At 36.3% G+C, this 25,466-nt stretch overlaps 2 protein-coding genes across 2 annotated transcripts in view; one reads left to right on the forward strand and one right to left on the reverse strand.

Annotated features, from left to right (window-relative positions):
* LOC125226628 (QRFP-like peptide receptor) overlaps positions 1-18,262 on the forward strand; it is a 275,810-nt gene extending 257,548 nt beyond the window's left edge. Inside the window, exons 7-9 of the mRNA XM_048130664.1 lie at positions 6,022-6,190; positions 6,852-6,973; positions 15,289-18,262. Coding sequence (XP_047986621.1) covers positions 6,022-6,190; positions 6,852-6,973; positions 15,289-15,468 — 471 coding nt within the window. The 3' untranslated portion in view covers positions 15,469-18,262. The remainder of the gene's footprint in view (positions 1-6,021; positions 6,191-6,851; positions 6,974-15,288) is intronic.
* A 6,010-nt stretch (positions 18,263-24,272) lies between these two features.
* LOC125226711 (insulin-related peptide 2-like) lies at positions 24,273-24,688 on the reverse strand. Its single transcript, XM_048130790.1, has one exon. The coding sequence runs from the start codon at positions 24,686-24,688 to the stop codon at positions 24,374-24,376; it is 315 nt and encodes a 104-aa protein (XP_047986747.1). The 3' UTR covers positions 24,273-24,373.
* Between the last annotated feature and the right edge of the window lie 778 nt (positions 24,689-25,466).

Here is a 25,466-nt window from a genome sequence, read left to right on the forward strand (position 1 = left end):
GAATTCCTAAGTAAGGTAAACGTCCCAATGAATGACACTATTAGGAGGGATTTAAGACATTTTCTCTGAAAACTACTTATATGTCACCCATACAGACTACCTGGTGTATCTGCATACACCAACAATCAATGCAATCTGCATTTATGAACCAATCCTTCCTTTATGTCAGTGGAACATTACATTGTACAATAGTAATAACATTTCTTTATAATTTCAGTTTCCCTTGAGACCTGAAATTGTACCAATGGATAACACGCGAAAACTCGTATGTCCCAATATATGACTATGAAAAAAAAAAAAGGCTGTCCTAATGTATGACAGTGTGATACGGGAATTCCGTAATTATTAGCTACTGTAGCAACAGCCATCCCTCTCGATACTTCGTCTAACGCCTTTAATACGTCATCTGAACTATATTTTTAGATTTTAGAGGCATTTTTACTTTTATTTATCTATATCTGTAACCAGTGTATCGTCGCTGCGCGTGCAAATTTCGCTATGTGTTTTTAACCTACTTTACAGGAGACACAAAAAACTGTTTATTTCGGCAATTATTGAACATAAATAAGTAAATCAATATTTTTATGGCATAAGTATTTTCACTTTTGCATACATTAAGAAATAACTTGAAATTACATTTCAGTTATTATAAGGTTAAAAAAATATTTTTTTATAAATATGTTACATAGCGATTATAATTTGAGTCGTAAAAAACCGGTATGTGTCTTACAATCACTTAACTAGATTTTATTCTTAAGGAACAAAATACAATTTGTGCACTTTATCGTCACATGGTTATTTAATCATATGATTTGAATTAACTATGTTGTTTTTTATTTGTAATTTAGCAATTCATTTTCGAATTAATTATTTCAGAAAAAACGATTTAATACTATAAGCTTAATACACAATACTATAATAAAAAACTCGATTAAATTAATATATTACTACCAATAATTATATTACAACTATAATAATATATTTTTTCCATTATTTTTTATGAATGGAGGTTATTTCAGTTACAAAGTTGCTCAATGTGGTATTATATAAACATTTATGTATTGAATAAGATTTCATTATGCATTTTTTAACTTGAAAAAAACCAGATAATGCTAGTCTGGCTCGAACACCGAAGGTTTACGTGTATATTTTACTATTTTTTTTTCTCACAACTATATTAATAATCATGTATGGTGTAATACGATTTATTTTCCAAATTTCATAGTTTAGGTCAACCGGAAGTACCCTATTAATTTTGACTTCCTTGAGAGTGTAGATTTTTTTTCAACTCAATTAACCTATGTTGTATTTACTTAGTAATAAGGTTTTTTTTACAGCTTCATTGAACGGTACAGTACACTTCAGTATAGGGTTTTTCCGAAATAAAAATATTGACAAATTGATAAACGGATTGACAAGAAAGTACATAATTGTATAAGGGTTCCATTTTTCTTTTTTGATCCGAAAACGATAAAAAATCTTTGTCACTCAAAACTTTGTGTGATTTCTCAAGTCAGCTTTTTTTCATTTATTAAACATTTTATTTTCATTTATTTATTTTAAAATGTTTCCAGAAAGGATAGATAGATCTTATCACACAAAATTTCATACAAAACGATGTCTTACCAATGCAATGTTAAATCACTTGCTATTTTTTTGAGTTACTTAGAATAACTTTATCGTATTTCGATAGTTTGTAATATACGTTTACACGCACGCACTGAACCCTACACGAAATTTGTCAGTATACTAAACACTAATAAATTTCTGACAGTTAATCTTAAAAATCAATTTGAAATGATTTATTTTTAACAAATATTAAAAAATAACTATTCGGTCACAGTGAGTACTTTCAGACATAGTCTCAATAAAAAGGGAAACTACACTCTCTGTCTCATTTATAGAGGTTATACTTGACTACAAACCCACCTACCATACACCATTTAAACAAGTTTTAAGAGAGTAGGCTAGATTTTTATAAGAAAAGCCTGTTATGTGACGCAAAACACACGATCTGGAAACATTCACGATTTCTACAAATAGTACAAAATTATCGCTGTGTATGAGATTGTATAAATCGGGCACAAACATCTAACACATCTTTTTATACAATACTTCCGAAAATATAGCTATGTGTCATAATTCACATAGCAGGCGCAATCCCAAAACTGCTGTTATAAGAAGATAATGTAGTTATGTGATTTATTGCAGTTAGCGATTATAGGAGAAACATTCAATGTATGGGCATCACATACCTACTTTTGATAAAACCTGTAATACTGAAATGAGCTCGACGCTGTTTTTGTAGCATATGTTTTTAGAAATAAGGTTTAAAATGGCATTGAAAACGAAAAATCGTTAAAAATCACATAGCAAATTTTGCACGCGCAGCGACGGTATGACACTATACTTTAAATCTAATGAATGACATGTAATACCTGTCATTCACTCTATATCCATAGTAAAACAGTGTATGATACCCATGTCAGACACTACTCACGTGATCGATAGAACATTTATTTTTACAGGGTATATTATACGTATGTTTTACTTCCTTACTTTATTGTCAAAATAAAAACTTGTGAAGTGACATTTTGTGCCAATGAATGACGCGAGTGTCATACACTAGTAAAATCTAAAACTTTGTTCCAGTGAATGACATGTCTTTAAAATACTAAAGTAAGGAAAATAAGCTACTTTCAATTTACTAAATCAATTGTTTAATGTATCATCTTACAGTTTATAATAATGTTTTACCAGTAACTTCAAAATCCTGGTTTTTATTTCCACTTTTAAAATGCAGTTTCTTAACAGATTTAGTAAAAAATACGACGCACAACCAGCTAGATGCACCTCCTTGCAAAAACTACTCCACAGAATAAAAATTACTGAACTTATCATTAACGAATTCAAAACAAAATTCATAGATAATGCTGACGATCGATTAAGTCCTGTATCTTGTTTATACCGTTAACCGTTTTCTTATTTTTTTAAATAAACTGTGAAATAGTTGGGTCAGTGTCATCCATTGGGACGTTTACCTTAGTATGGTTTCTTTTTTTGAATGTAAATCACGACACAAAAAGAAGAGTTTTTTAAAGTTTGATCATTGTTTAACGATTAGGCCATAATTATCACGCTACGTTGCTGGTCTGTTTTTAAATGAACATTGTGTGTATTTAGCGTACGAATAGATGTCATTTTTAATCTTAATAAATAATTGTCAAATGTTGACAAATAGCTTACCTAATTAAATTAAATAAGTTTAAAGTAGCACTGATATGAATTTAAAATTTGTTTAATCAAGAACGAAGTAAATAGTATTACCTAATACCTATGTTTAATTTTGCAAAATATACGTTCTTACACCCAAAATTATTACTCAGACTTATGTCAATTTCAATTTTTGCTGTCTAACTTTCCATGAAGTTTAAGCCTAATTATTTAAATATGAACTTAGCAAGGAACGTTAAATTTTCTTGTCAGGCACTTAAGGACTTAGCTAAAGCTTATGAGAAAACAAAGCTTAAAATTAGTTTTACATTTTTTCGTGGATTAACGAATAAGAAGATTAACTTTAATGCTAATGAGCTTCTGTATCACCGTTCTATAATAAAGCTTAGGGCTTAAACACGGTAAAAGATCTGTATTTGATAGGCAAGCTGAATAGAACTTAACCTCAACAGTCCGAAATGTAACTAAAATCCCTTGCGAGTTTGCGTGCCGTGTAAAGGGACCCTAAGGATAACTAAAGCTTACAAAAGACAAACGTCACGTTGAATGAATACCTATTTTATGAATAAGTGCTCCTTTCTTTTTGACGAGACTACTATGAGACTACTATAATAGTACATTACGATACAAGTGCGTAAAAAAGGAAGTTCGACCGAAGGGAGTGTTTTAAATCGACACGAGTTACAAATTTCCTTTTCGCACGTGTATCGTACGACGTTTTTCAGTACAGATGGTGTATTTTTACGCACTAGTGCGAGAAGTGGTTCATTATATGCCAGATCGAAACTTCGGAGGCTCATCTGTAGGTGCTGAAAAATGTCGTACGATACACGTGCGAAAAGGAAATTCGTAACTCGTGTTGATTTAAAACACTCCTTTTGGTCGTGTTTTAATGTATCGTCACTCGTTTCGAACTTCCTTTTTTACGCACTTGTATCGTAATGTACTTGTCTTTATTACAAAAAAAATGAAAAAATTTAATCTCTTCAATTTTTTTTCATTTACGTAAGCATCTTCCTAAATGATACATTTTATAATATTATGTTGTACCTATATATTAATGTCACCTTCACTTAAGGTTACAATAATTGTGTTAATATAAGAACACGCCTACGAAAATCCGAGCTTGCTTTATTCGAAAGATCTACGTAAATCTAATTTGAATTAAGTATTTTAATTAGGGAAGTGAACGTCTGGAATGCCAAAATCTACTTAGCCTACTCATTTAGGCTGAAATTAAACCAATTTGAAGTAAATCTGCGGATTAATTGCGTAATTGAAATGAAAATTGAATTATATACTAAATCTTCAGTTACTGAACATTAAAACTTACGGCGTGATTTCATTATGATTGAAATATTATTATTTTTTGTTTGAAATAAAAACTGTTGGCACTAACATTATCATAATTCACATCTTGGCGTTATTTCTGGGAATTGTGTTTTTCCTAGTTATGTTTTAAGATTGAACAAGATTTTGTATAGACTGCAGATTATTTGAACCATTATCTCTACAATTTTTTTTTCTGACTGAGTTAGAAGGTTTTATGTATGGTGTATAATAATAGTACATTTCGTTATAAGCGCGAGAAGTATGTCATTACTTCACGAGTCCCGAGACATTACGGTTTGCGAGTGGCAAAACTCGAGACGAGTGAAGAATGACATTCTCGCACGAGTGACGAACGACGTTTTTTAATACAGTTGCGAAAAAACACTACTACAACGAAATAAAACGACAAACAATCCAAACTCCCAATTTTCGCATTGACATTGACAATTCAAAGGCGTTATTATATCTTTGAAGCTTTTAAACCTGCGTTCATATTTTCGATTTTGCTATCCATCCAAAACAATTTATTTATTTCATTGTGTGTCATAAAAACATAAACATTTACGATTTGGGACGATTGTTTAATATAATATACCTACATTTTAATTCAATGGACTCATTTATGCCTCGAAGTATTGCAAATAACATAAAATAATTATGACAAGTCGCGTAACATATTAAGGTTTTTGAACGTGCTTGCGTTAAGTTGGTAAGACGCCACTACTTTAAATGGCAGACGACGCATTTCGTTCCATTTCACGTTCTGTTTACACGAATTATTATGAGCCACTTTTTCAAAGTATAAACCATTTTATAAATTATGTTTAGTATGACTAAAAATAAACAATTACATATGAAATATCAATGTCTTAAACATTAATCACTTAATAGTATGTTTATAGTTTTATTCCGTCTTAGTAAAATAGACTAATATTAAAACAGCTCGGTATGTAGTCGTAAAATGGAACGCATACTTTATACGCACGAGTACGTAAAATACAACTTCTCGCATGCTAAACAGCCAAAAACCGGGCACTTTTTGAGCAACTGTATTAAAAAATAATTTGTATAAAATACTTACTTGTGTTTCTTTTATTATTCTATCACTTTTTATTAGGTATTATGCCCGTGTGATGACGGGTTAAGAATTTTACCACCCCCTTTCTTCCCGTGGGTGTCATTGAAGTCGACTGTGGGATATGGGCTAAATTGTGGTGTAGGCGAGAGCCTGTCACTGCAATGTCACAATTTCGTTTTTATTCAACCCCTTATTTGAGTAAAATTGAAGAATAAAGAATTTCATTTCATTTCAAATTAGGGCGTTATTGTAGTTATTTATTTTATACCACAACTATTTACTAGCAAGCCACATAGTTGTTTACATTTATCCTTCACCTAAGGATAGGTACCTAATTACTTTGAAATCACACTAAAACTCTTTTGTTTCGTTTCCAGCGACTCCGGTTAGTCCGCGAGCGGAAGCGCGTCGCCTGGATTCTGTTGCTGCTTGCCATCCTCTTCGCACTCTGCTGGCTGCCCTACAACATTCTGCAACTTCTGATCGACGTGAATGCTGTTCAGGTGGACTCAGGGGCTCTACTCATGCCGTATACTTTGCTACTAGGTGAGTCTGAGTTTCTTTGACTGTTTTCTTCGCCATAGCTGCCCTGCCCTGTAGAATCCTTTATGTTAGTAAATTTGGACCTCTTTTAAACGTAACTAAGCATTCGTCTGCTGCAGCTTGCCATTCTTTTTATAATCTTGAACATAATGAACGCTGTACAAGTGGATTCAGGGACTCTGCTAATGCCTTATAGTATGCTGCTAGGCAAACCGTTTTACTGACAGTTTTCCTCGCCCTACAGAATCTTTTCTGCTGCCCTACGTAAGTTAAATTAATTGAAAATATTATTACACTGAAAATTACCAGTCTGTAAAATTTTCAAGTGTCAAAATATTTTAAGGCATTAAATACTCTATTTTATCCCAGGACTGGCCGTAATAGGATGTTATCCGGGGAATACTGAGGGATAATAATTTCAAGCTGTAAAATATGAAATGTTATGCCTTGCCGTCTTGCAAATACTGCACTAGTGTCTTATCAGGCAATGTTGACAGCGATTTTGCCATCCTCTTTTTTTTAACATCAAAATTCGATGAAACTATGACGTTTGATCCTTTCTCAGGCGACACCGTAAACATTCGCGCCGATATTTTTAAATTTTTCGCTTTTTTTGGTGATGGAAATGGATTGACAGACTTTTTAAAATAGTGGTGTTCCCCAGGGCACGCGAACTCCGCAATCAACCCGATAGTGTACTGCCTGATGACGCGCAACTTTCGGCGGTCGCTCCGCAAGCTGCTGTGCCACGACCCCGGTAACATACACTCTAGTACTCATTTCCATGTAAGTTAACAACGCGGCTTTTTGGTTTTACCCTGTCTGACTTGTTGGCACAGCATCGTTGTACAACACAGTACTTATCGACAATCAGCTAGCGAGCGCTAAGGTCTTGGTCGTTTGACCCGACGCGGGCGACACCCAGCAGTCCGTCGTCCGCACTGTGTGTATGATGTGTTCGAGAGTAGTCGTTCCCGCCTGAAGATTTGTCTCCGCCGCGCGCTGCTGGACGAGCCGAATGGTATTTCTGCGACGCGAAACGCCACCGAAACGCCGCAGAAATGTAGTCTGGCTCTGTCGCGAAAGAGATATTATCGGGAGCGTTTGTGCCTTCGGCTACGCAGACTGGTAAGAATGACCACTCCCAAACATTTTCGAACAAAGCATGCGGGCGTCGGGTCGCTTGCGGTGGGTCAGAACGACCGAGGCCTGAGAGCTTCTACCATTTCTTTTTGACGTTTTGGATACGTCACTCGGTAGAGCGAACTTCACCGTGAACAGCGCCCCTAAACGGTCGCCTACTAAATTCAAAATTTCACACATTCTCTGTGACTTTTATGCTATCGAAGAATCAAAAACGTCAAAATTTGATGAGGCTCTGTTAGATGACACCGTTACGAGTAGTTTCTGACGCACCGATTCTTTACTGCCAAGTCAGGAAAGGGCCTTACACTTACACTAGTATTGGTAAAGACTCGAGTCTCAGAAGTACCCACTCAAAATGCGATTTTGAGTCCCACACTATATTTTCTCCATTTATTATGCACTGGCATGAATGCTTTGTGATGAAATTGTACCTGTGACTTTAAATATTTGATATTATTAAGACAAATTGCCTATGAAACCTTTAAAGCAGAAATTATTAAGGAGTTCAGGTTGTTGTCAAGTCGATAAATCAAATGCCTTATATGTCCTCTAAAAGCAGTCTGATAAAAATGAGCCTAGATATCAAGTTCTTATTAATATTTACTCGAGTCGTTGCCATTCCTAACACAAACATCCACTGAGAGTATCTAAGAAATAAATTCGATTTGGCCAATTTGACGTTCGAAATCTTATAAGTGATTACAACGAACACAATGTACAATTTCTCTCCCCGACAGGTAAGTAATTACGGTGACAAAAAATACAGACGTAAAAAAATACAGGTAACCCTAATGTTATTAACGTCAAATATGGCAACTTTACCATAGCTAACGTGGCAAATTTGCCATAGGTAAAAATGCCACAGGTAAAATTTATAATTGCTCATAGAAACCTAAAGATATAATTGTATTTATAATATTTAGGTAATGTTGAGCTATTTACATTTTATTCGTTATCTAATGACTAAAGGCAAAATTGCCACAGAAAGTAATGTGAACGTTAGACGGTGTATTTTAACTCTTTCTAATTACAAAAAATTATAAAAAAAATTATTACGCGAAATAACGGATGATAATTTCGAAGTAGGGTCATACAAGACATATTCGGAAATACCACACCGCAATTATTTGGAAATTATATATCATATCAATTATGTATCATATATTATTTGGAAATACCTCACCGCAAAAACAGATGGTTCAAATTTTGGGCATCTACTGTATTTTAACTGCATTACAATTTAAATTTTATTATAATACAAGAAAACAGTACCTAAGTAATGATCCTAAGTAATTCTTGTACCGTGAAAATAAATATGGCGATGGATAAAATTATAATTATGCGAGTCCACAAATGGCTTAATTCTATTATTTCTAGCTATTTTTTCGTACAGCCATACATCAATAATATTATATAATAGAAGCGTAAAGGATCGTTCTCTTAGAGAATCTCTGTGGGTGTCACAAACACAAACATCATTTACTCTCCAATAACAGATTTTCTATTACAGTGCGAAATTGGAAAAAAACTCGCGCATCATCGTGACAATATACTGAACCAATTTTCTTGCTCACAACACAAAACATGCTGTTCTGTAGAATTTTCTTTTCCGTTAGGGCTTTTAGTAATATTATCGATATCGATATTGCATGCGATAAAATTGAAGTTGAAATTTTAAGCAATGTATTGAGCTTCTTTCAAGGTCTGTAGAGGCCTTTTAGATATTAAAAATAATTGTTTAGTTTTCTAAGTAGCTAATTAGTGTCCTTCCTGTAAAGTGGCCATCTTTCACGGGCTATATATATATATAAGCTGAAGTGGTCATAAAACTTGACAGAAATTAATATATTTAATGCGGAATTAATATCAAGATTTTTATATTATTCTTAAGTGTTTATTTATAGTACTTACCTATTTATATTCATGAAATAGTGATCGTTGTATTTATTTAATTGTTCTAATTATTTTGAAAGTTGCAGACTCTTAAAACCCTGAAGCGGGCCTTTGTATGTAGTGCCAATAGTACATCTTATTAGTAAATCTTCTTGTATCTTTTACATGCCAAGTAATATTTTTACCAGTTACGTTGGTTTAGGTACGTGTATAAATATAATTATTTCGATTATATTCAACAAACACAGAAATTTTAAGTACCGAAACTTCCTGCACGTGAAGCATGGTCGCGCGATAGACGATAAAATATCAGGCCGTCCCTAACGCACTTACAAATAGTGCGATAGGGACGGCCTGCTATTTTATCGTCTATCGCGCGACCATGCTTCCCTCGCTGCTCATATTATAATTATAAATATCTTGAACAACTTACGTTTATTGTGAGATCTATATTAAGTGAATTATTTTATTAATTTGACTTGACCGTTATTCGAAGCTTATTAATTGAGAGAGGCACGTCGTTTCCCGCCATTTTATTGCTATCTCTTTCTAACTTATGACTTTATTTCACTCTTTTTTTCCCCTACTATTCACCACCTGGCAGTAGGGATGAGTTTGATTTAAAACGAAATCCGAGAATAGTTCGTCATTGGCGTCTCGTTTCCCGCCGCGGTAGGTCGTGCTAACAAGAAGCACGACTCAGATAAGTCCATTAGTGTTTAAAATTGATCTTCTTGCAAACTCATTATAAGTTTAAAAATTTGTTAGTTAATCGATCAAATCGAATATCTAGTGAAAGGTTACCTATTGTGACAACTCATTCACGTAAGTAATCATCGAGTGCCTATTTTGTTTTTTGTACGCTACACAAAGGGTTTCGAATCTACCCTCCAAAATTATTTGAAATATTTTAATTATTTAAACGGTTTTTGCCGTTCGATTTTGATTGTTGTTTTGTATTGTAGAATTATGGATGAGGTAGAAGGAAAGCCAGAGGACAAACCAGCCGAGAATGTCCCAAAAACAAGGCGTAAGCGTGTATCTAGTGCAAGTAGCAGTAATAGTACGGACTGCTCCAGTTCCTCGGGCTCGTCGAGATCAGATTCGAAACGCAAGTGCCAGTATCGCAGCAAGAAAAGGGGGGGCCGAAAAAAGTCCCGTCGCAAGCTCCATGAGTTAACTAAACAAGTAAACGAGCTGCGAGCACTTGTTAATCCTAATAACTATTACGCTCATGAGGAGGATTGTGATGCATATTCTGTGGTTTCAGACAATGTCAGTCGAGACCTTTATACCGAAGCGGAACCTCAGCCGGGCCCGGGCCCGTCGAAACCTTTTGTCTTAGGCCTTGGTACTAAATTAAAAGAACCAACAATACCTGAGGCAACGGAAGGGCAAATAAAACTTTTGTGTGAGGTACAACGCTTTGGTAACAAGGGCTGGAATGACATTCGCTATGCCGAAACTCAGAAAATCTACAGTAGGTCCCCAGGTTACACGGATTTAGAAGTTAACGAAGAAGTTAAACCATATGACACATATCCACATTTGGTGCATTCTGACAAAGCGTATGGCGCCCTTACGTTTTGTTTGATAAAACAACAAGAAGCCCTGCACGCTGCAGTGGCAGAAATACTGGACTTTACTAGGTCAGGTGGCGAGTTTTCGTACGAAAGTTTTCGCGACAAGGTGAGTAGCGTCCTCTTGGCCGGTGACCTTTTCAAGGTATCCGAAGACATGTTACAACTTGTTTGTGGTCATAGAGCTGAGGTTATAAACATGAGGCGAAATGGTATCACGAAGCATATCAAGGAGCCCTTGCTTAAGGCGGCTATACGCAAGATACCTCCGTCCAGTTCGTCGCTGTTCGACTCCGAAGCCTTTTCAGCCAAGATTGAGCACCATGGTGGAGTTCGTAAGTGTTTCTGGCCAATAAAAAAGACCCCTGTTTCGCAAACAGACGAGGCTAAGGCCACGCCAGGCGTTCCCTCGCAGGGAGCATTGCCTCACAAAGCGCCCTCGCAGGGCTACTGCAATCACCCGCATTCAAGCAACACTCTTACGTGTAATTCTCATGCTTGCCAAGAAAATGCTGCCGCGCAGCAATGTCATACGCAGCGGGGAAATTACAATCATAACTATCCTTCGCAAGGATGTAACACTGCATTTAAAAATGGGCCCAGCAGTTCATTTCGTGGACGACGATCGAGACAATATCAACAAAGGCCCCAGTATCAGCCCCGAGCTGCTCGAAAACGAGGTGCTTCCCCCGCGGGGTACAGATCCAACAAGCGAGGTAAATATTGACATAAGGTTCAGGGCAGGCCGGCTGGCACAGTTTTACAAAATAATATGGGAGAACATGAACGCACCGGACCACGTGTTGCGGATGTTAAAAGGGTATCGCATACCCTTCCTTCAAAAGCCACCCCTAGTTTATCCAAACCATTGTGGCGACAACCTCAAATGTCCGCAGTCAGACGACATGGATCAGATCATCGGCCAAATGAAAGATCAGGGTGTCCTAGAGGTAGTGGATCCGTCTCCCAGTTTTATATCAACCATGTTCCTAGTGCCCAAAAGCGACGGCTCGCCCCGGCCTATCTTCAATTTGAAGGCCTTAAACCGGTATGTAATGACCGAAAATTTTGGATTAATAAACGTGCACCGTGTGCCAAATTTCATCCAGCCGAACGACTGGCTGTGCAAGGTGGACTTGTCCCAGGCATACTTCCATCTGCCAATAAAGCCATCTCACAGGCGGTTTCTGCGCCTTATCTATGGCCAAGAGCTTATGCAGATGACTTGTCTTCCGTTCGGCCTCAGCACCGCGCCGAAAACCTTTGCGACATTCACCAACTGGACGGCGCAGATTCTAAGGGACATGAATATAAGGATAATAGTGTACCTCGACGATTTCCTTATTGCGCACCAAGAAAAGAATACTCTTGTCAGGAATGTCCAGACGGTAGTAAAGAAATTAGAGACACTAGGGTGGCTAATCAATGATCAAAAATCACAATTGATTCCTCAAAAAGCGCTGGTATACTTAGGCGTCTGGTGGGATGCATGGAGAAACCAGAAAAGGCTTCCGGACGAAAAGATTCCATCTTTGTTATGCAAGATCCAAGATCTGCTTTCCTCTGCGAAAACCAATCGAAAGAACTTGGAAAGATTAGTGGGACTTTTAAACTTCGCAAGTTTCATGGTTCCAAAGGGAAGGCTAAACTACCGAGCCCTGCTAAACTTTCTGAACTCTGTGCCACGTTTTTCGAGTCAGACATATGCCATTCCGGACAGAGTAAAGGAGGACTTGACCTGGTGATTGCATCATTGTCGCGCGGCTTCACCGATCCACCTACCTCCACCGTCGCACTTTTTAACAACAGATGCGTCAGATCTGGCCTGGGGTGCCCAATTAGACGATCAAGCTTTGACGGGATTTTGGACAAAGCCGGAACAAAGGTTGCATTGCAATCAGAAGGAGATGCTTGCCGTGAAAAGGGTTTTAGAAGGTCACTGTCAGTCCCTGAGCAACTCTACGGTACTTGTTCAATGCGACAACAAAACCGTGTTAGCATATCTACGCAACCAGGGCGGCACAAAGTCGAATCCACTCCTAAAATTGACATTCCAGATATTTTGCATCCTAGAGCAATACCACATCAATCTGAGCCTAGTTCACATTCCGGGAAAATACAACAGCCATGCAGATCACCTGTCACGACTGCGCCAGGCCCCGGAGTGGCATCTGCTTCCGGGCGCTACGGAGAAGGTATTTTCAAAATGGGGTGTTCCCCAGATCGACCTATTTGCGTCTCACCAGGCGCATGTGGTGATAAATTACGCTTCACTGGACCAAAGCGACCCGAAGGCGTTATTTCACGACGCGTTTTCACAAGTGTGGAATTACAACCTGGCCTGGGTGTTTCCACCCCTATCTGGTCCCGAAAGTGCTAGCACATCTCAACCAAGCAATGGGCACATACCTGTTAGTAGTACCACGATGGGATCGCGTTTATTGGCGAGCGGACATCAGATCACGCGCTCTAGCAGCCCCTTCACTCTGCGATCACTGGAGAGGTTCTTGATCGACGTCACGACGGGATTGCCTCCACCGAAAGTGCAGGAAATGGTCGTGGAAGTGTGGAAGTGTGGGGGTGGTCGGAAAACTTAACTGACTGGAATTCCGATCAATTGAAATTACTCAAGCGATCTTGGCGTACGTCCACCAGAAAAACCTACGACATAGCGTGGAAGAAATGGGTCCTTTGGGCCACTAGTCACAGTGTAAACTTCAAGAAACCGTCTGGTTCGGACTTAGCGAAGTATTTATCTGATCTTCACTTAACCTCCTGAGTCCCGGGTCAATTTTTCCGATTTTGAATTTGGAACTTTCTTTTATTTGTTTAAGAGTTCAAAACTCGAATTTAATTTGTACTTGTACAAGTACGCGGGGACTCAGGAGGTTAATACATAAACTTTCGTACAGAACTATATTGCTCTACAAATCAGTAGTCTCCACGTTATGTAATACAGAGGATTCTGGCCTACTGAGTTCGCACATTCTTGTTAAACATGTTCTAAAATCAATTGCATTGCAGAAGCCCATAGGCCAGAAGCCCCCTATTTGGAATATTGATTTTCTTCTTGATCATCTTAGCAAATGTAAAGTAAATTTGGAGAGTGCTTTCGAATCATGCAGACACACTGCAATGTTATTGCTGCTTTGCTCTGGCAGGCGAATCCATGATTTGACATTGTTAAAAATTGATTGTCAGCACTTTGTAAAATCTGATGATGCTATTGTATTTTGGCCGGCATTTGGATCAAAAACGGACTGCGCTGATTATAGGCAGTCGGGATGGAGATTGTTACACAACTCTGAGTGTCAAAACTTGGACCCTGTATTTTGGGTAAATCATATAGTTTCTTTACTAAAATGTAGGCGTGATTTGGCCAATATATGTGATTTATTTGTTACTCTAAGAGGTGATGTCAAAAGTGCATCTCGAACGATTATTTCCGGTTGGATAAAGAGCTTGTTCAAGGAAGCAGGCATTACAGCGACGCCAGGCAGCATTCGCTCTGCTGTGGCATCAAAACATTGGGTAGACAATTTCCCTGTAGACGAAATTCTAGCGCGTGGTAATTGGCGCTCAGAAAATACTTTTTGTCGTCACTATAGGCGTGAAGTGATGCCTGTATCCTCTGTTGATTCTGTATCACACTTGTTTGAACCAATTAAATAGTTAACTATAATCTATTCTTAGAAATACTTTTAGATGATTCATGATTTCTTGCTAATACTTGCAATAAATGGTTGATTGGTGAATCTGAGGTCTTATACATTTCTATCCTAACAATCATCATGGTATAAGGTCACATTGGCGTCCTCTTTTTTCTTCACCACCAGGCGATAACAAACAGGTCTCAATTAATAAGCTTCGAATAACGGTCAAGTCAAATTAATAGCCGCGTTTTACCTACCAATAAAACGCATATTAATTTACTTACCTTATTCGAAGCTTACGAGTAAACTCTGCCTGGTGACATTACTTAATTGCGAGCCAATGACGAACTATTCTCGGATTTCGTTTTAAATCAAACTCATCCCTACTGCCAGGTGGTGAATAGTAGGGGAAAAAAGAGTGAAATAAAGTCATAAGTTAGAAAGAGATAGCAATAAAATGGCGGGAAACGACGTGCCTCTCTCAATTAATAAGCTTCGAATAAGGTAAGTAAATTAATATGCGTTTTATTGGTAGGTAAAACGCGGCTAATAATCATACAGATTTAAAATATTTTAAACAAATATTAAAAAGTGATTGATTGTATTCAACTATAAATCGGTCACTCTAGTAAAACGAATACGAATAAGATATCACTGTTAAAGTGAAAAATAATAAAATATTTAAAATCTGATACAAATTTTCACTAATTCTGGGTACACTTGTAGTTTTACTAGAGGCTTGAGTCCTCAATGGTTCCATATCTAAGCCAACGCAGCTCTCCTATAAACCTACAATTTCTACCAAAACTAACGAGTCCGATAATTTCAGATGCAGGGTTTAAGGCAAAAATCCAACACGTCTAGCGTTCGCACTCGCACTACTGTCACGTTCCGCAGCAGCAACAACGCGAAGCCGTGTGCGCCGAGCATCCAATACGGGAAAGTTGCTCGACCAACCTCGCTCAAGGACGGCGGCTGGCGAGGCGAGAAGACTCCACAGTTCCTGTAAAACGACGCAGGACGTACGTCACGTTTGACGTTGACAATTAGACGTTTATGGTGCAAGTTTTTGCTGCGAAATACATGGCTGTTTTTGGAACATAGGGTTGAAATCTTGTCATACATGAGGACGCGAGCGTTGATTCGTGTCCGAGAATACAGTACAGGAAAGATGCTCGACCAACCTCGCTCAAGGACGGCGGTTGGCGAGGCGAGAAGACTCCACAGTTCCTGTAAATAGACACAGGACGGACGTCATGCTTGACGTTGACATTTAGACGTTTATGGTGCAAGTGCTTGCTGCGAAATACATGGCTGTTTTTGGAACATAGGGTTGAAATCTTGTCATACATTAGGACTTGAGCGTTGATTCGTGTCTGAGCATCCAGTATGGGAAAGTTGCTCGATCAACCTCGGTCAAGGATAGCGGCTGGTGAGGCGAGAAGACTCCTCAGTTCCTACGCAGGATGTACGTCACATTTGACGTTGACATTTAGACGTTTTTGGTGCAAGTCCTAGCTGCAAAATAAATGGCTGTTTTGGAACATAGGATTGAAATCTTGTCATTCACGAGGACGCGAGCGTTGATTCGTGTTTACTAAAGGTTAAAGTAAATTTGAGCATCATCGTGAATGACACGGTCTATGATTCGTAGGTGCCATTTGTAATTGTAATTTTCGACCAACCAGTTAAATGACTTATCGCAAGGTTACAATGTTTTGCTGACAGCACGTATGTCCTTGGAAATAACAAATAAGGTGGAATCTCATTTGGTGTAATGTGACTGGGTAGCGAACTTGTGTGACTTAGAATAAGGATAACAAGACAAAAAGTTGTAAGCGTGTAGAAATATAGTTATTAGTGTTAAATGTCAAATATAACCTAGAAAGTACTTATGGTTCTAGAACCCATGGAGAGAAGTTACTATGTAATTAGTTAATGCCTTGGAGTCTGAGGCGAGACTCCAATAAAGACATAATCAATCAAAAATGTTCTCAAATTGACAACTTTTATGTTCGGGTTTGTCCTTCTGATTTGTAACCAGTCTATTTTAAGTAAGTAGAAAATAAATCATCTGATTTACTGACTGCCCAAGATAATGTACATAAATCTAGAAACATGTACCTATTGTGTATACTTATAGTATGTATTTTAACTACCTTAATTAGAGTACTAATAAGAATTGGTCAAAATTTTGAAATAATGATTAAGTGATCGCCTAAAAAGTTAATTGAGCACAAATTAATGATTGATCAATCATACGTCAACATATTCTAGTCATATTAATGAAGAAATTTTGTAAAAAATAGATCATCGGGAAAGTACAACTTATTTAAGCTTTCACGTGCGTAGACTAGCTAGGTATCTACACATAATATATATTACTTTATAACAAAATAAGGCAATATAATCGGCTAAGAAGGATCGTATGATTGTGCCAAAAAAAAGCATTTAATATAATTATGGTAATACATACTTTCAAATACTTATACGTAATTTTCATTATTCGCCATGTTTGTTACCTCCAGATACATGACGAAAGAAGCTTAACAAATCCCATCATTTTAAACTTCATTAAAAGACGCGTAAACGGGAAAAGTGCTAACAAAAGAAAAGGCCATATTAAGTTCAACCAGATACTGCCATCATCATTGCAAGTTTAGTTATACCAAGGTTCTACAAGCCAACATAAGGAAACAAATCGAAACTTGACATTTCACTACCTTCCCATACGTGTGAGTAAAACTTGACTTTCTCAGCAAATAATCGATGGAATCAGATTGTGTGACAGAGTTACTTTGCGGAAATCCATGTCATTCAGTCAGTTGCCGGATTTCACACCGGGAGCATATCCAGATGCCTCGTAGAGGCAAACACGTGTTGAGTTTTATATTTTTAGTGATGGGTTGTTATATTTATTTTTATTTTTACGGCGGGAGGGTGGTAAAATTAATTGTATTTTTAACCTAAAACCTAACGTATTATTTTATTCCTTCTATCGTTTGCGATCAACGAACCTTAAAAAAGATGTTTTATTATGAAACTTAGCTCATATTTATTTAGGACTGGACATTACGGCCTGTATATACCCACTTTACAAGGCGTGACCTCTGACCCTTTTTGATAGGCACACAACATACTATGATTTACAATTTTATCCGAATATTGCCTAAAATTTGCATAATATGTAATTGTGTACGCTAGAATGTTATCTGATAGTCTAAAATAAATATAGGGCATTCCATGAGAAAAAGGTCATCATTATTATTGTAAGTTTAAGTGTTACAGCGGAATCCAAAAGCTTTCTAAATATTATGTCCATCTAGCGAGCTTTCGAACGTTTTCACAATAATCAATCCGATATCGGATGTACCTAGGAAGGATGTTAACGGACTCAAAGGCAAATGTCAAAGATGGCGCCTTCAATGTTTACCGGCCCTACATTCGATATCGGATCGAATAATGTGAAAACACACTTATGTTGATCTTTTGTACATAATGTTTTCCCTACCCTAATAGAGCAGAAATGTTATTTAGTTTGTTCGAGAACGATTCCGCCAACTCGCAGCTACTCATATCCCCTCTCACTGCGCTCCCATTGGCTGATACAAGGTCAAGTAATAGGTGCTAGGGATGAGGTATTGCGTAAGTAAGGTTTATCGATAACGATATTTTAACCCCTTACGCGCTTTATGCACCACCGTGTGTGCAAGCTCCAAGTCCGTAACATCGCATGCACACACGGTGGAGCAAAAATCTGTTACATGCTACTATATATTATTATTAGTATAAAACACGGTATACAAAAAGGGAAAACTATTTCTTGGAAGTAAAAATGGTATAATAATCAGATTATAATTATTTTAAGTAAAAATCATGAAATTTTCCAATCCTAATTATGTATCTTCGACTTTCTCAAGTTGTGTTTTTTATTTCGATTTAAATAGCAATTTATTATTTTACAAATTACTTGACGTAATATTTAAATTAATACATATATCAGATAGAGATTTTACGAAATCGTGTCACCTAAATATACCCAAAACATATCTAATTACACCTAAGAATTAGGTACCTAATACATGAATATAATCAATCAAGCTTAACATAATCGATAATATACAAATATTCGACATAAACCATTAATGCAAACATTAGTGCAAGATAACTTTCTCGTTTGTTTATTTAAATAGAGTGTGATCATTATGTAGCAGGTACACACAATAATATTCCTTACTCATTACTTAAATATCGATACACCACTTGATGCTATAAATTAAGCATGTACAACACTAGTGCAGACTGGAAAGAGATGGTGTGATGTGAATTTAGTTACGTGGAAGCAAGAGATAACGACATACGTCTAGCCTGCGTCATCACCTTTCACTTTTGGTGTCCAGTTTAACTTGACCTCCGGACAAAATTTAATATAAAGTAGTTTATAATTTTAAATCGTAACTTACCGATGAAAAGTTATTCCTTATGTTTTAAAGTCAGATGTTTTGCTGTTTTTTCTACGAAACTGAATAGAACAGCACGCCATTATAATAATAATAAAACAAACTATAATTTATTTCGTAATTCGCAGAGACGTACGCACGGATCCAATACTGGTTTTGTACTGTTTTAGTGAGAGCGAGCGCTAACATTTATAAGTGACAAATCACATATCCGTTGCGCAGACGGACAGCCCCATATTACCACTCTATTGGGATATGTCCTCGATGTGTTTTCTATATGTATTTTTACTTACATAAATGTAAATAGTTATGTTCTTAACATATATGGAAATCACGAAAATTGTATTATAATTAAAACGCATCTGTAATTAGAATTGCCACCTAGTTAGTTTTTTTTTTTTTTTATACTACGTCGGTGGCAAACAAGTATACGGCCCGCCTGATGTAAAGCGGTCACCGTAACCTATGGACGCCTGCAACTCAAACAGTGTCACATGCGCGTTGCCACCCCATTAGAAACTTGTACATTCCCTTTTGCTGTGTTAAGTACACAGCAAAAAGGAGTGCACAAGCTCCAAGGAGGGTTCGGGTTGCCGACGACTCAAAGGACAATAAACGGAACAAGTTAGTTCCGTAAGTCCTCCCGTCATCAGCACACCGCACCCCCGTTGAGCTCTGGCAGCCTTACTCACCGACAGGAACACAACACTATGAGTAGGGTCTAGTGCTATTTGGCTGTGGTCTTCTGTAAGGCGGAGGTACTACCCCAGTTGGGCTCTGCTCTAGATTCGAGCGAGACGATATCCGCTGTGCTGTGCCCTACCACACAAAGCGGAATATCATTCGCTATGCCCTACCTCCTGTTAGTTTGTAAATACATAACAAATGGTTTAGGTAATGTAAGTTAATTGTATTGCAGTAAAGATTTTAATACGTCATTGAATTCATTTTCTTCGTAAAATACTATCACTATAAACCATATACCTACCTTGTAAATACCTTCATTATTTTAAAGTAAATCCTAATTTTGTTTCCTCGCCTGTCAGTTTTCACATAGGCATAATAGAAAACACTAAAACTTCCTCATTCATTAGTGTAAGGTGTCCCCGATATCATTTATCTATCTAGTAAGTTTTTTTTTATTTAGTGATACCTACCTACATGTTTGTTTAAGTAGGTAATTTGTAAAAAGCTAAGGATCAAACACAATTGTATGTAAAAAATATACGTAATTAGTGTATATGCAAAACTAGTCATAAGTGGCACACTGCATCTAGTCAATCATATTTTAATTACTTTAAATTGGTATTTTATTACTCTTATGATCATCATAAAAAAATAAACACACTGAGAATGGACCTTAACGAAATTATTTAAAACGAGAATAAAGTGCAATTTTACAGAACTATTTTGTTTTCTGACGTTAGTTATATTTTTCATAAAAGGTAAAGCCTGACCAGAAATAAGTATATGACTACGCGCCATGTTACGGAATTTCATTACAATTATTTCCTGCATACTAAACTGAACTGTCACCCCTTACATCAGGATAACAGTGCCCTCCTGACAATAGTCATAATTCTGTTCAGGCTTTAATTTCATCATTGAACAAATGACAACTTTACCTATTCATATTACGAGTATATTACCAAAAAACATTTCCATAGGTAAAGTTGCCACAGTTAAGGTAGTCATACTTGTTATGGAGAATTTTTGGCCAAAAGCTGCACTTTTGGATGGAAGCAAGCCGCTTTGCATGGTGATAGTAGACATCATAGTAAACGATTTTTTCTGAGGATATCGAAATTTCATCCCTTAGGAAGCCGAGCGTAGCGAGGTGTTTTATGAAAATTAAAAAAATTCTATCTTTTTATTGTATCGTCCGATTTTGACAAAACGTATCTCAAATGAAAGGTATTGATTTGTGTAATTTAAAAAAAAATACAAAGAAAAAAAATTTAAAAGAAAAGTAAGAAAAAAATAAAAAAAGGAAATTTACGTCTCGCACTGAATAACTTCAAAGAATGACAGACAAAATGTACAATGTCGATATACGAGTTTTTTTTAATCGAAGACAGATACATTTTTAGTTGAAAACTGAAGACCGCATCGAAATCAGATTAGCATTTTTTTAAGATACAAGTTGCCAAAGTTGGGAAAGATCGCTTTATATGGCCACTTTGAAATTCCTTTGCCAGAAAGTCAGAAATAATATGTTTTTCTGACACAGAAAAATACATAGTAACAGTACACATCAAAATAAAATTATAAATTCCGAGGATATTATAATTTCATCCCTTAGAACGACGAGCGTAGCGAGGTCGGTTACGAAAACCGAAAAAAAATCTCATTTTTTTGTACGTCGTCCGATTTGACAAAACATGTTTCATTTGAAAGGTTTATGTAACTTAAAAAAAAATATTGAAAAAAATTGGAAAAAAATGTAAGATTTAAAAAAAAAAACCTTAATTTTCGTATCACACTGAATAACCGCAAAAAACGGTAGACACGGTGTATAATTTCGATATATGATTTTTTAAAATTAAATACAAATAAATGCATGATTATAAACTAAAAACCGAATCGAAATCGAATCAGTAGTTTTTAAGATGCAAGTTGTCAAAGTTGGCTTAGTTTGTTTATATGGTCGCTTATAAATTCCTTAGCCAGAAAGTCAGAAACATATTTTTCTTACAGTTAAACGTCTGTTACGAAAAACAAAAAAACCGGCCAAGAGCGTGTCGGGCCACGCTCAGTGTAGGGTTCCGTAGTTTTCCGTATTTTTCTCAAAAACTACTGAACCTATCAAGTTCAAAACACTTTTCCTAGAAAGTCCTTATAAAGTTCTACTTTTGTGATTTTTTTCATATTTTTTAAACATATGGTTCAAAAGTTAGAGGGGGGGGGACGCACTTTTTTTTCCTATAGGAGCGATTATTTCCGAAAATATTAATATTATCAAAAAACGATCTTAGTAAACCCTCATTCATTTTTAAATACCTATCCAACAATATATCACACGTTGGGGTTGGAATGAAAAAAATATCAGCCCCCACTTTACATGTAGGGGGGGTACCCTAATAAAACATTTTTTTCCATTTTTTATTTTTGCACTTTGTTGGCGTGATTGATATACATATTGGTACCAAATTTCAGCTTTCTAGTGCTAACGGTTACTGAGATTATCCGCGGACGGACGGACGGACGGACGGACAGACAGACATGGCGAAACTATAAGGGTTCGTAGTTGACTACGGAACCCTAAAAAGGCAGTTTTTTTTATTGGATCGTCTTTCTAAGGGTTTCTAAGGAATGAAATTTTTATATCCTTGTAAAAAAATGTTTATAATGATGTCTATTACCTATGCATACTTTTAACTGTAAGAAAAATATAATGTTTCTGACTTTCTGGCTAAGGAATTTATAAGCGACCATATAAACAAACTAAGCCAACTTTGACAACTTGCATCTTAAAAACTACTGATTCGATTTCGATTCGGTTTTTAGTTTATAATCATGCATTTATTTTTCTTTAATTTAAAAAAATCATATATCGAAATTATACACCGTGTCTATCGTTTTTTGCGGTTATTCAGTGTGATACGAAAATTAAGGTTTTTTTTTTTAAAAATCTTACATTTTTTTTCCAATTTTTTCCAATATTTTTTTTAAGTTACATAAAGCAATACCTTTCAAATGAAACATGTTTTGTCAAAATCGGACGACGTACAAAAAAATGAGATTTTTTTTTCGGTTTTCGTAACCGACCTCGCTACGCTCGTCGTTCTAAGGGATGAAATTATAATATCCTCGGAATTTTTAATTTTATTTTGATGTGTACTGTTACTATGTATTTTTCTGTGTCAGAAAAACATATTATTTCTGACTTTCTGGCAAAGGAATTTCAAAGTGGCCATATAAAGCGATCTTTCCCAACTTTGGCAACTTGTATCTTAAAAAATGCTAATCTGATTTCGATACGGTCTTCAGTTTTCAACTAAAAATTTATCTGTCTTCGATTAAAAAAACTCGTATATCGACATTGTACATTTTGTCTGTCATTCTTTGAAGTTATTCAGTGCGAGACGTAAATTTACTTTTTTATTTTTTTCTTACTTTTCTTTTAAATTTTTTTTCTTTGTATTTTTTTTAAATTACTCAAATCAATACCTTTCATTTGAGATACGTTTTGTCAAAATCGGACGATACAATAAAAAGATAGAATTTTTTTAATTTTCATAAAACGCCTCGCTACGCTCGGCTTCCTAAGGGATGAAATTTCGATATCCTCGGAAAAAATCGTTTACTATGATGTCTACTATCACCATGCAAAGCGGCTTGCTTCCATCCAAAAGTGCAGCTTTTTTTTCATAACTAGTATGACTAAGGTGAATGTTTCATAAAACAAAAAAAAAAACATAAATAATCAATAGATCCGTATTTATTTATTTCAGCTATATAAAATGAGTTTTACAAAATGTAAGTTATTTCTACGTTAATCATTGGTCATTTTTTTAGGACCATCACGTCACATCACACAATAACCATTGTCAACTTTAAACAATCGCAAAGTCTTCCAAAACTATTACACCACATCACATCACATTGATTATAAATGAATCTCAATCTATTTCGACTATTTAAACTATCCAGTTGTCTGTCTTGGACCATGCACCGTGTCAAAGTCGAGTGGTGTGGAGAGTACCTACTGATGAAGAGTGTCCACAGTACGACGTACTCGTTGAACAAGAAGTTTTCTTTCGGAGTATGCGGGAAAAGAAAAGCACTTATTGTATCAAGAGGATACGGTAGCGAAAATGCTAAAATGGAAAGGACTCAACTTGGGAATTTTAGTTAAATCACAGAATATTTATAAGTTAAATAATTATAAGTTAAATATACAAGTGTTATTAACTAGATTTATCGAAAAAAAGTTGTCCATTAAGAACAACTCAGCAAGATATTTCAAAAAAATCTTTAAAATCGAGGTTCCGCTCTCGACTCTTTCCTCCTTCAAAACTTAATCAATCGGAACGAAATTTGAGAATCTGAATAACAATGAAATAATCTGTGTCGGACCGTTTAGCTTTTTTGGTTAATTGTTAACAATCTTGAGTATCACACCTTTTTTTGCGCCACAATGAAAAAAGCAGTTTTTGGAAATTTTTGATTGGCTCTAGAGTCTTTAAAAAGCAGAATATCAAAAAAATCAAAACGGTCCGACACAGATAAAAATAATAACAATCTGTGTTGAAAAAATCATTGCTCTATCTTCAAAAACCAGGGAGGAAATAGTCGAGAGCGTTTGTATGGAGAATTGACCCCTACCGTATCGTTATAATGGCTGTAAATATAAATGGAACCTTAAGCCTCAATAATATTCGTCGCACTGATTTATCAGGAGTAAAATAACTAGACTGTTTGAAACTACCATCTGCTGATATCTATCGCGTTCTAGCAGTAAGTCATCATCTCGTCAATCGTACACGGCTTGTCGCAGCACTCGGAGACAATCCCGACTGATTTCTTCCCTCTGCCACCGTTCAGCCTTTGAGCCATTGAATCTGCCAGCCAAGGTGAAATGTACTCCGAAGAATGTTCGAAGTCATAAAATCCATTTGTCTGAGATCGTTTTTCTTGATTATAGTATTTCTCATAGCAAAGACCGGCTAAGGTCCTTGATAGTTGTCTCCCGCAGTATATTTGAGCAGAATCCTTAGCAGCTACAATAGTTACGATGGCCAGGAGGATTACTACTTGGATCTTCATGGTTGATGTGTTGTAGTTGAATGGGTACTTAGTGTGATACTGTGCTGAGTAATTTCGGTACAGCCCTTTTATACTACAGGTTCTTCATTATTATTCCGTATTTAATGTGGGATGAGGACTGTAAGCAGGGTAATGAGATGAGACGTAGGTGATCCGAGACTACTAAATATTCAAGACCAACAATCGACTTCTTTTAGTATAGTGACTAATGTAAAGAAACCAATGGCTTCTTTAACCATCGCCTCATATCTCTCAAGAAGGACGGTTATCAAGTCGTCTGTATGTTTTTTATTTTTATTTTTTATGTTTGTTCCTCGATATCTCCGTCGTTACTGGACCGATTTTGAAAATTTTTTTTTGATTGAATGTATATGCATACAGATTGGTCTCATTTTTCTCAGAACCCAGTTCTGATGATGAGATTGGGAGAAATCGAGGGAACTCCTCGAATCTGAAAGCCATACATGTAGTGATTTTTGTGTTTTTAAAGAAACATCATGCATTTAGGTACGGAACAGTGACATTTGGTGCAGTGGAACTGCTGATGATGGCCAGAACGGAACTCTTCAAATCTGAACGGCACGCTTATAGTGACTTTGGTATTTTTATAAGAACAGCATGCACTTTCGTCCAGAACAGTGACATTTGGTGCAGTGGAATTGCTGATGATGGTCAGAACCAAACTCCTCAAATCTGAACGGCACGCTTATAGTGACTTTGGTATTTTTATAAGAACAGCATGCACTTACGTCCAGAACAGTGACATTTGGTGCAGTGG

This window comes from Leguminivora glycinivorella, chromosome 5, assembly GCF_023078275.1.
Source record: "Leguminivora glycinivorella isolate SPB_JAAS2020 chromosome 5, LegGlyc_1.1, whole genome shotgun sequence".
NCBI classification, from domain to species: domain Eukaryota; kingdom Metazoa; phylum Arthropoda; class Insecta; order Lepidoptera; family Tortricidae; genus Leguminivora; species Leguminivora glycinivorella.

Excerpts from the sequence above, each read along its gene's own strand:
- LOC125226711 (XM_048130790.1), bottom strand. The coding sequence starts at position 24,688 with ATGAAGATCCAAGTAGTAATCCTCCTGGCCATCGTAACTATTGTAGCT.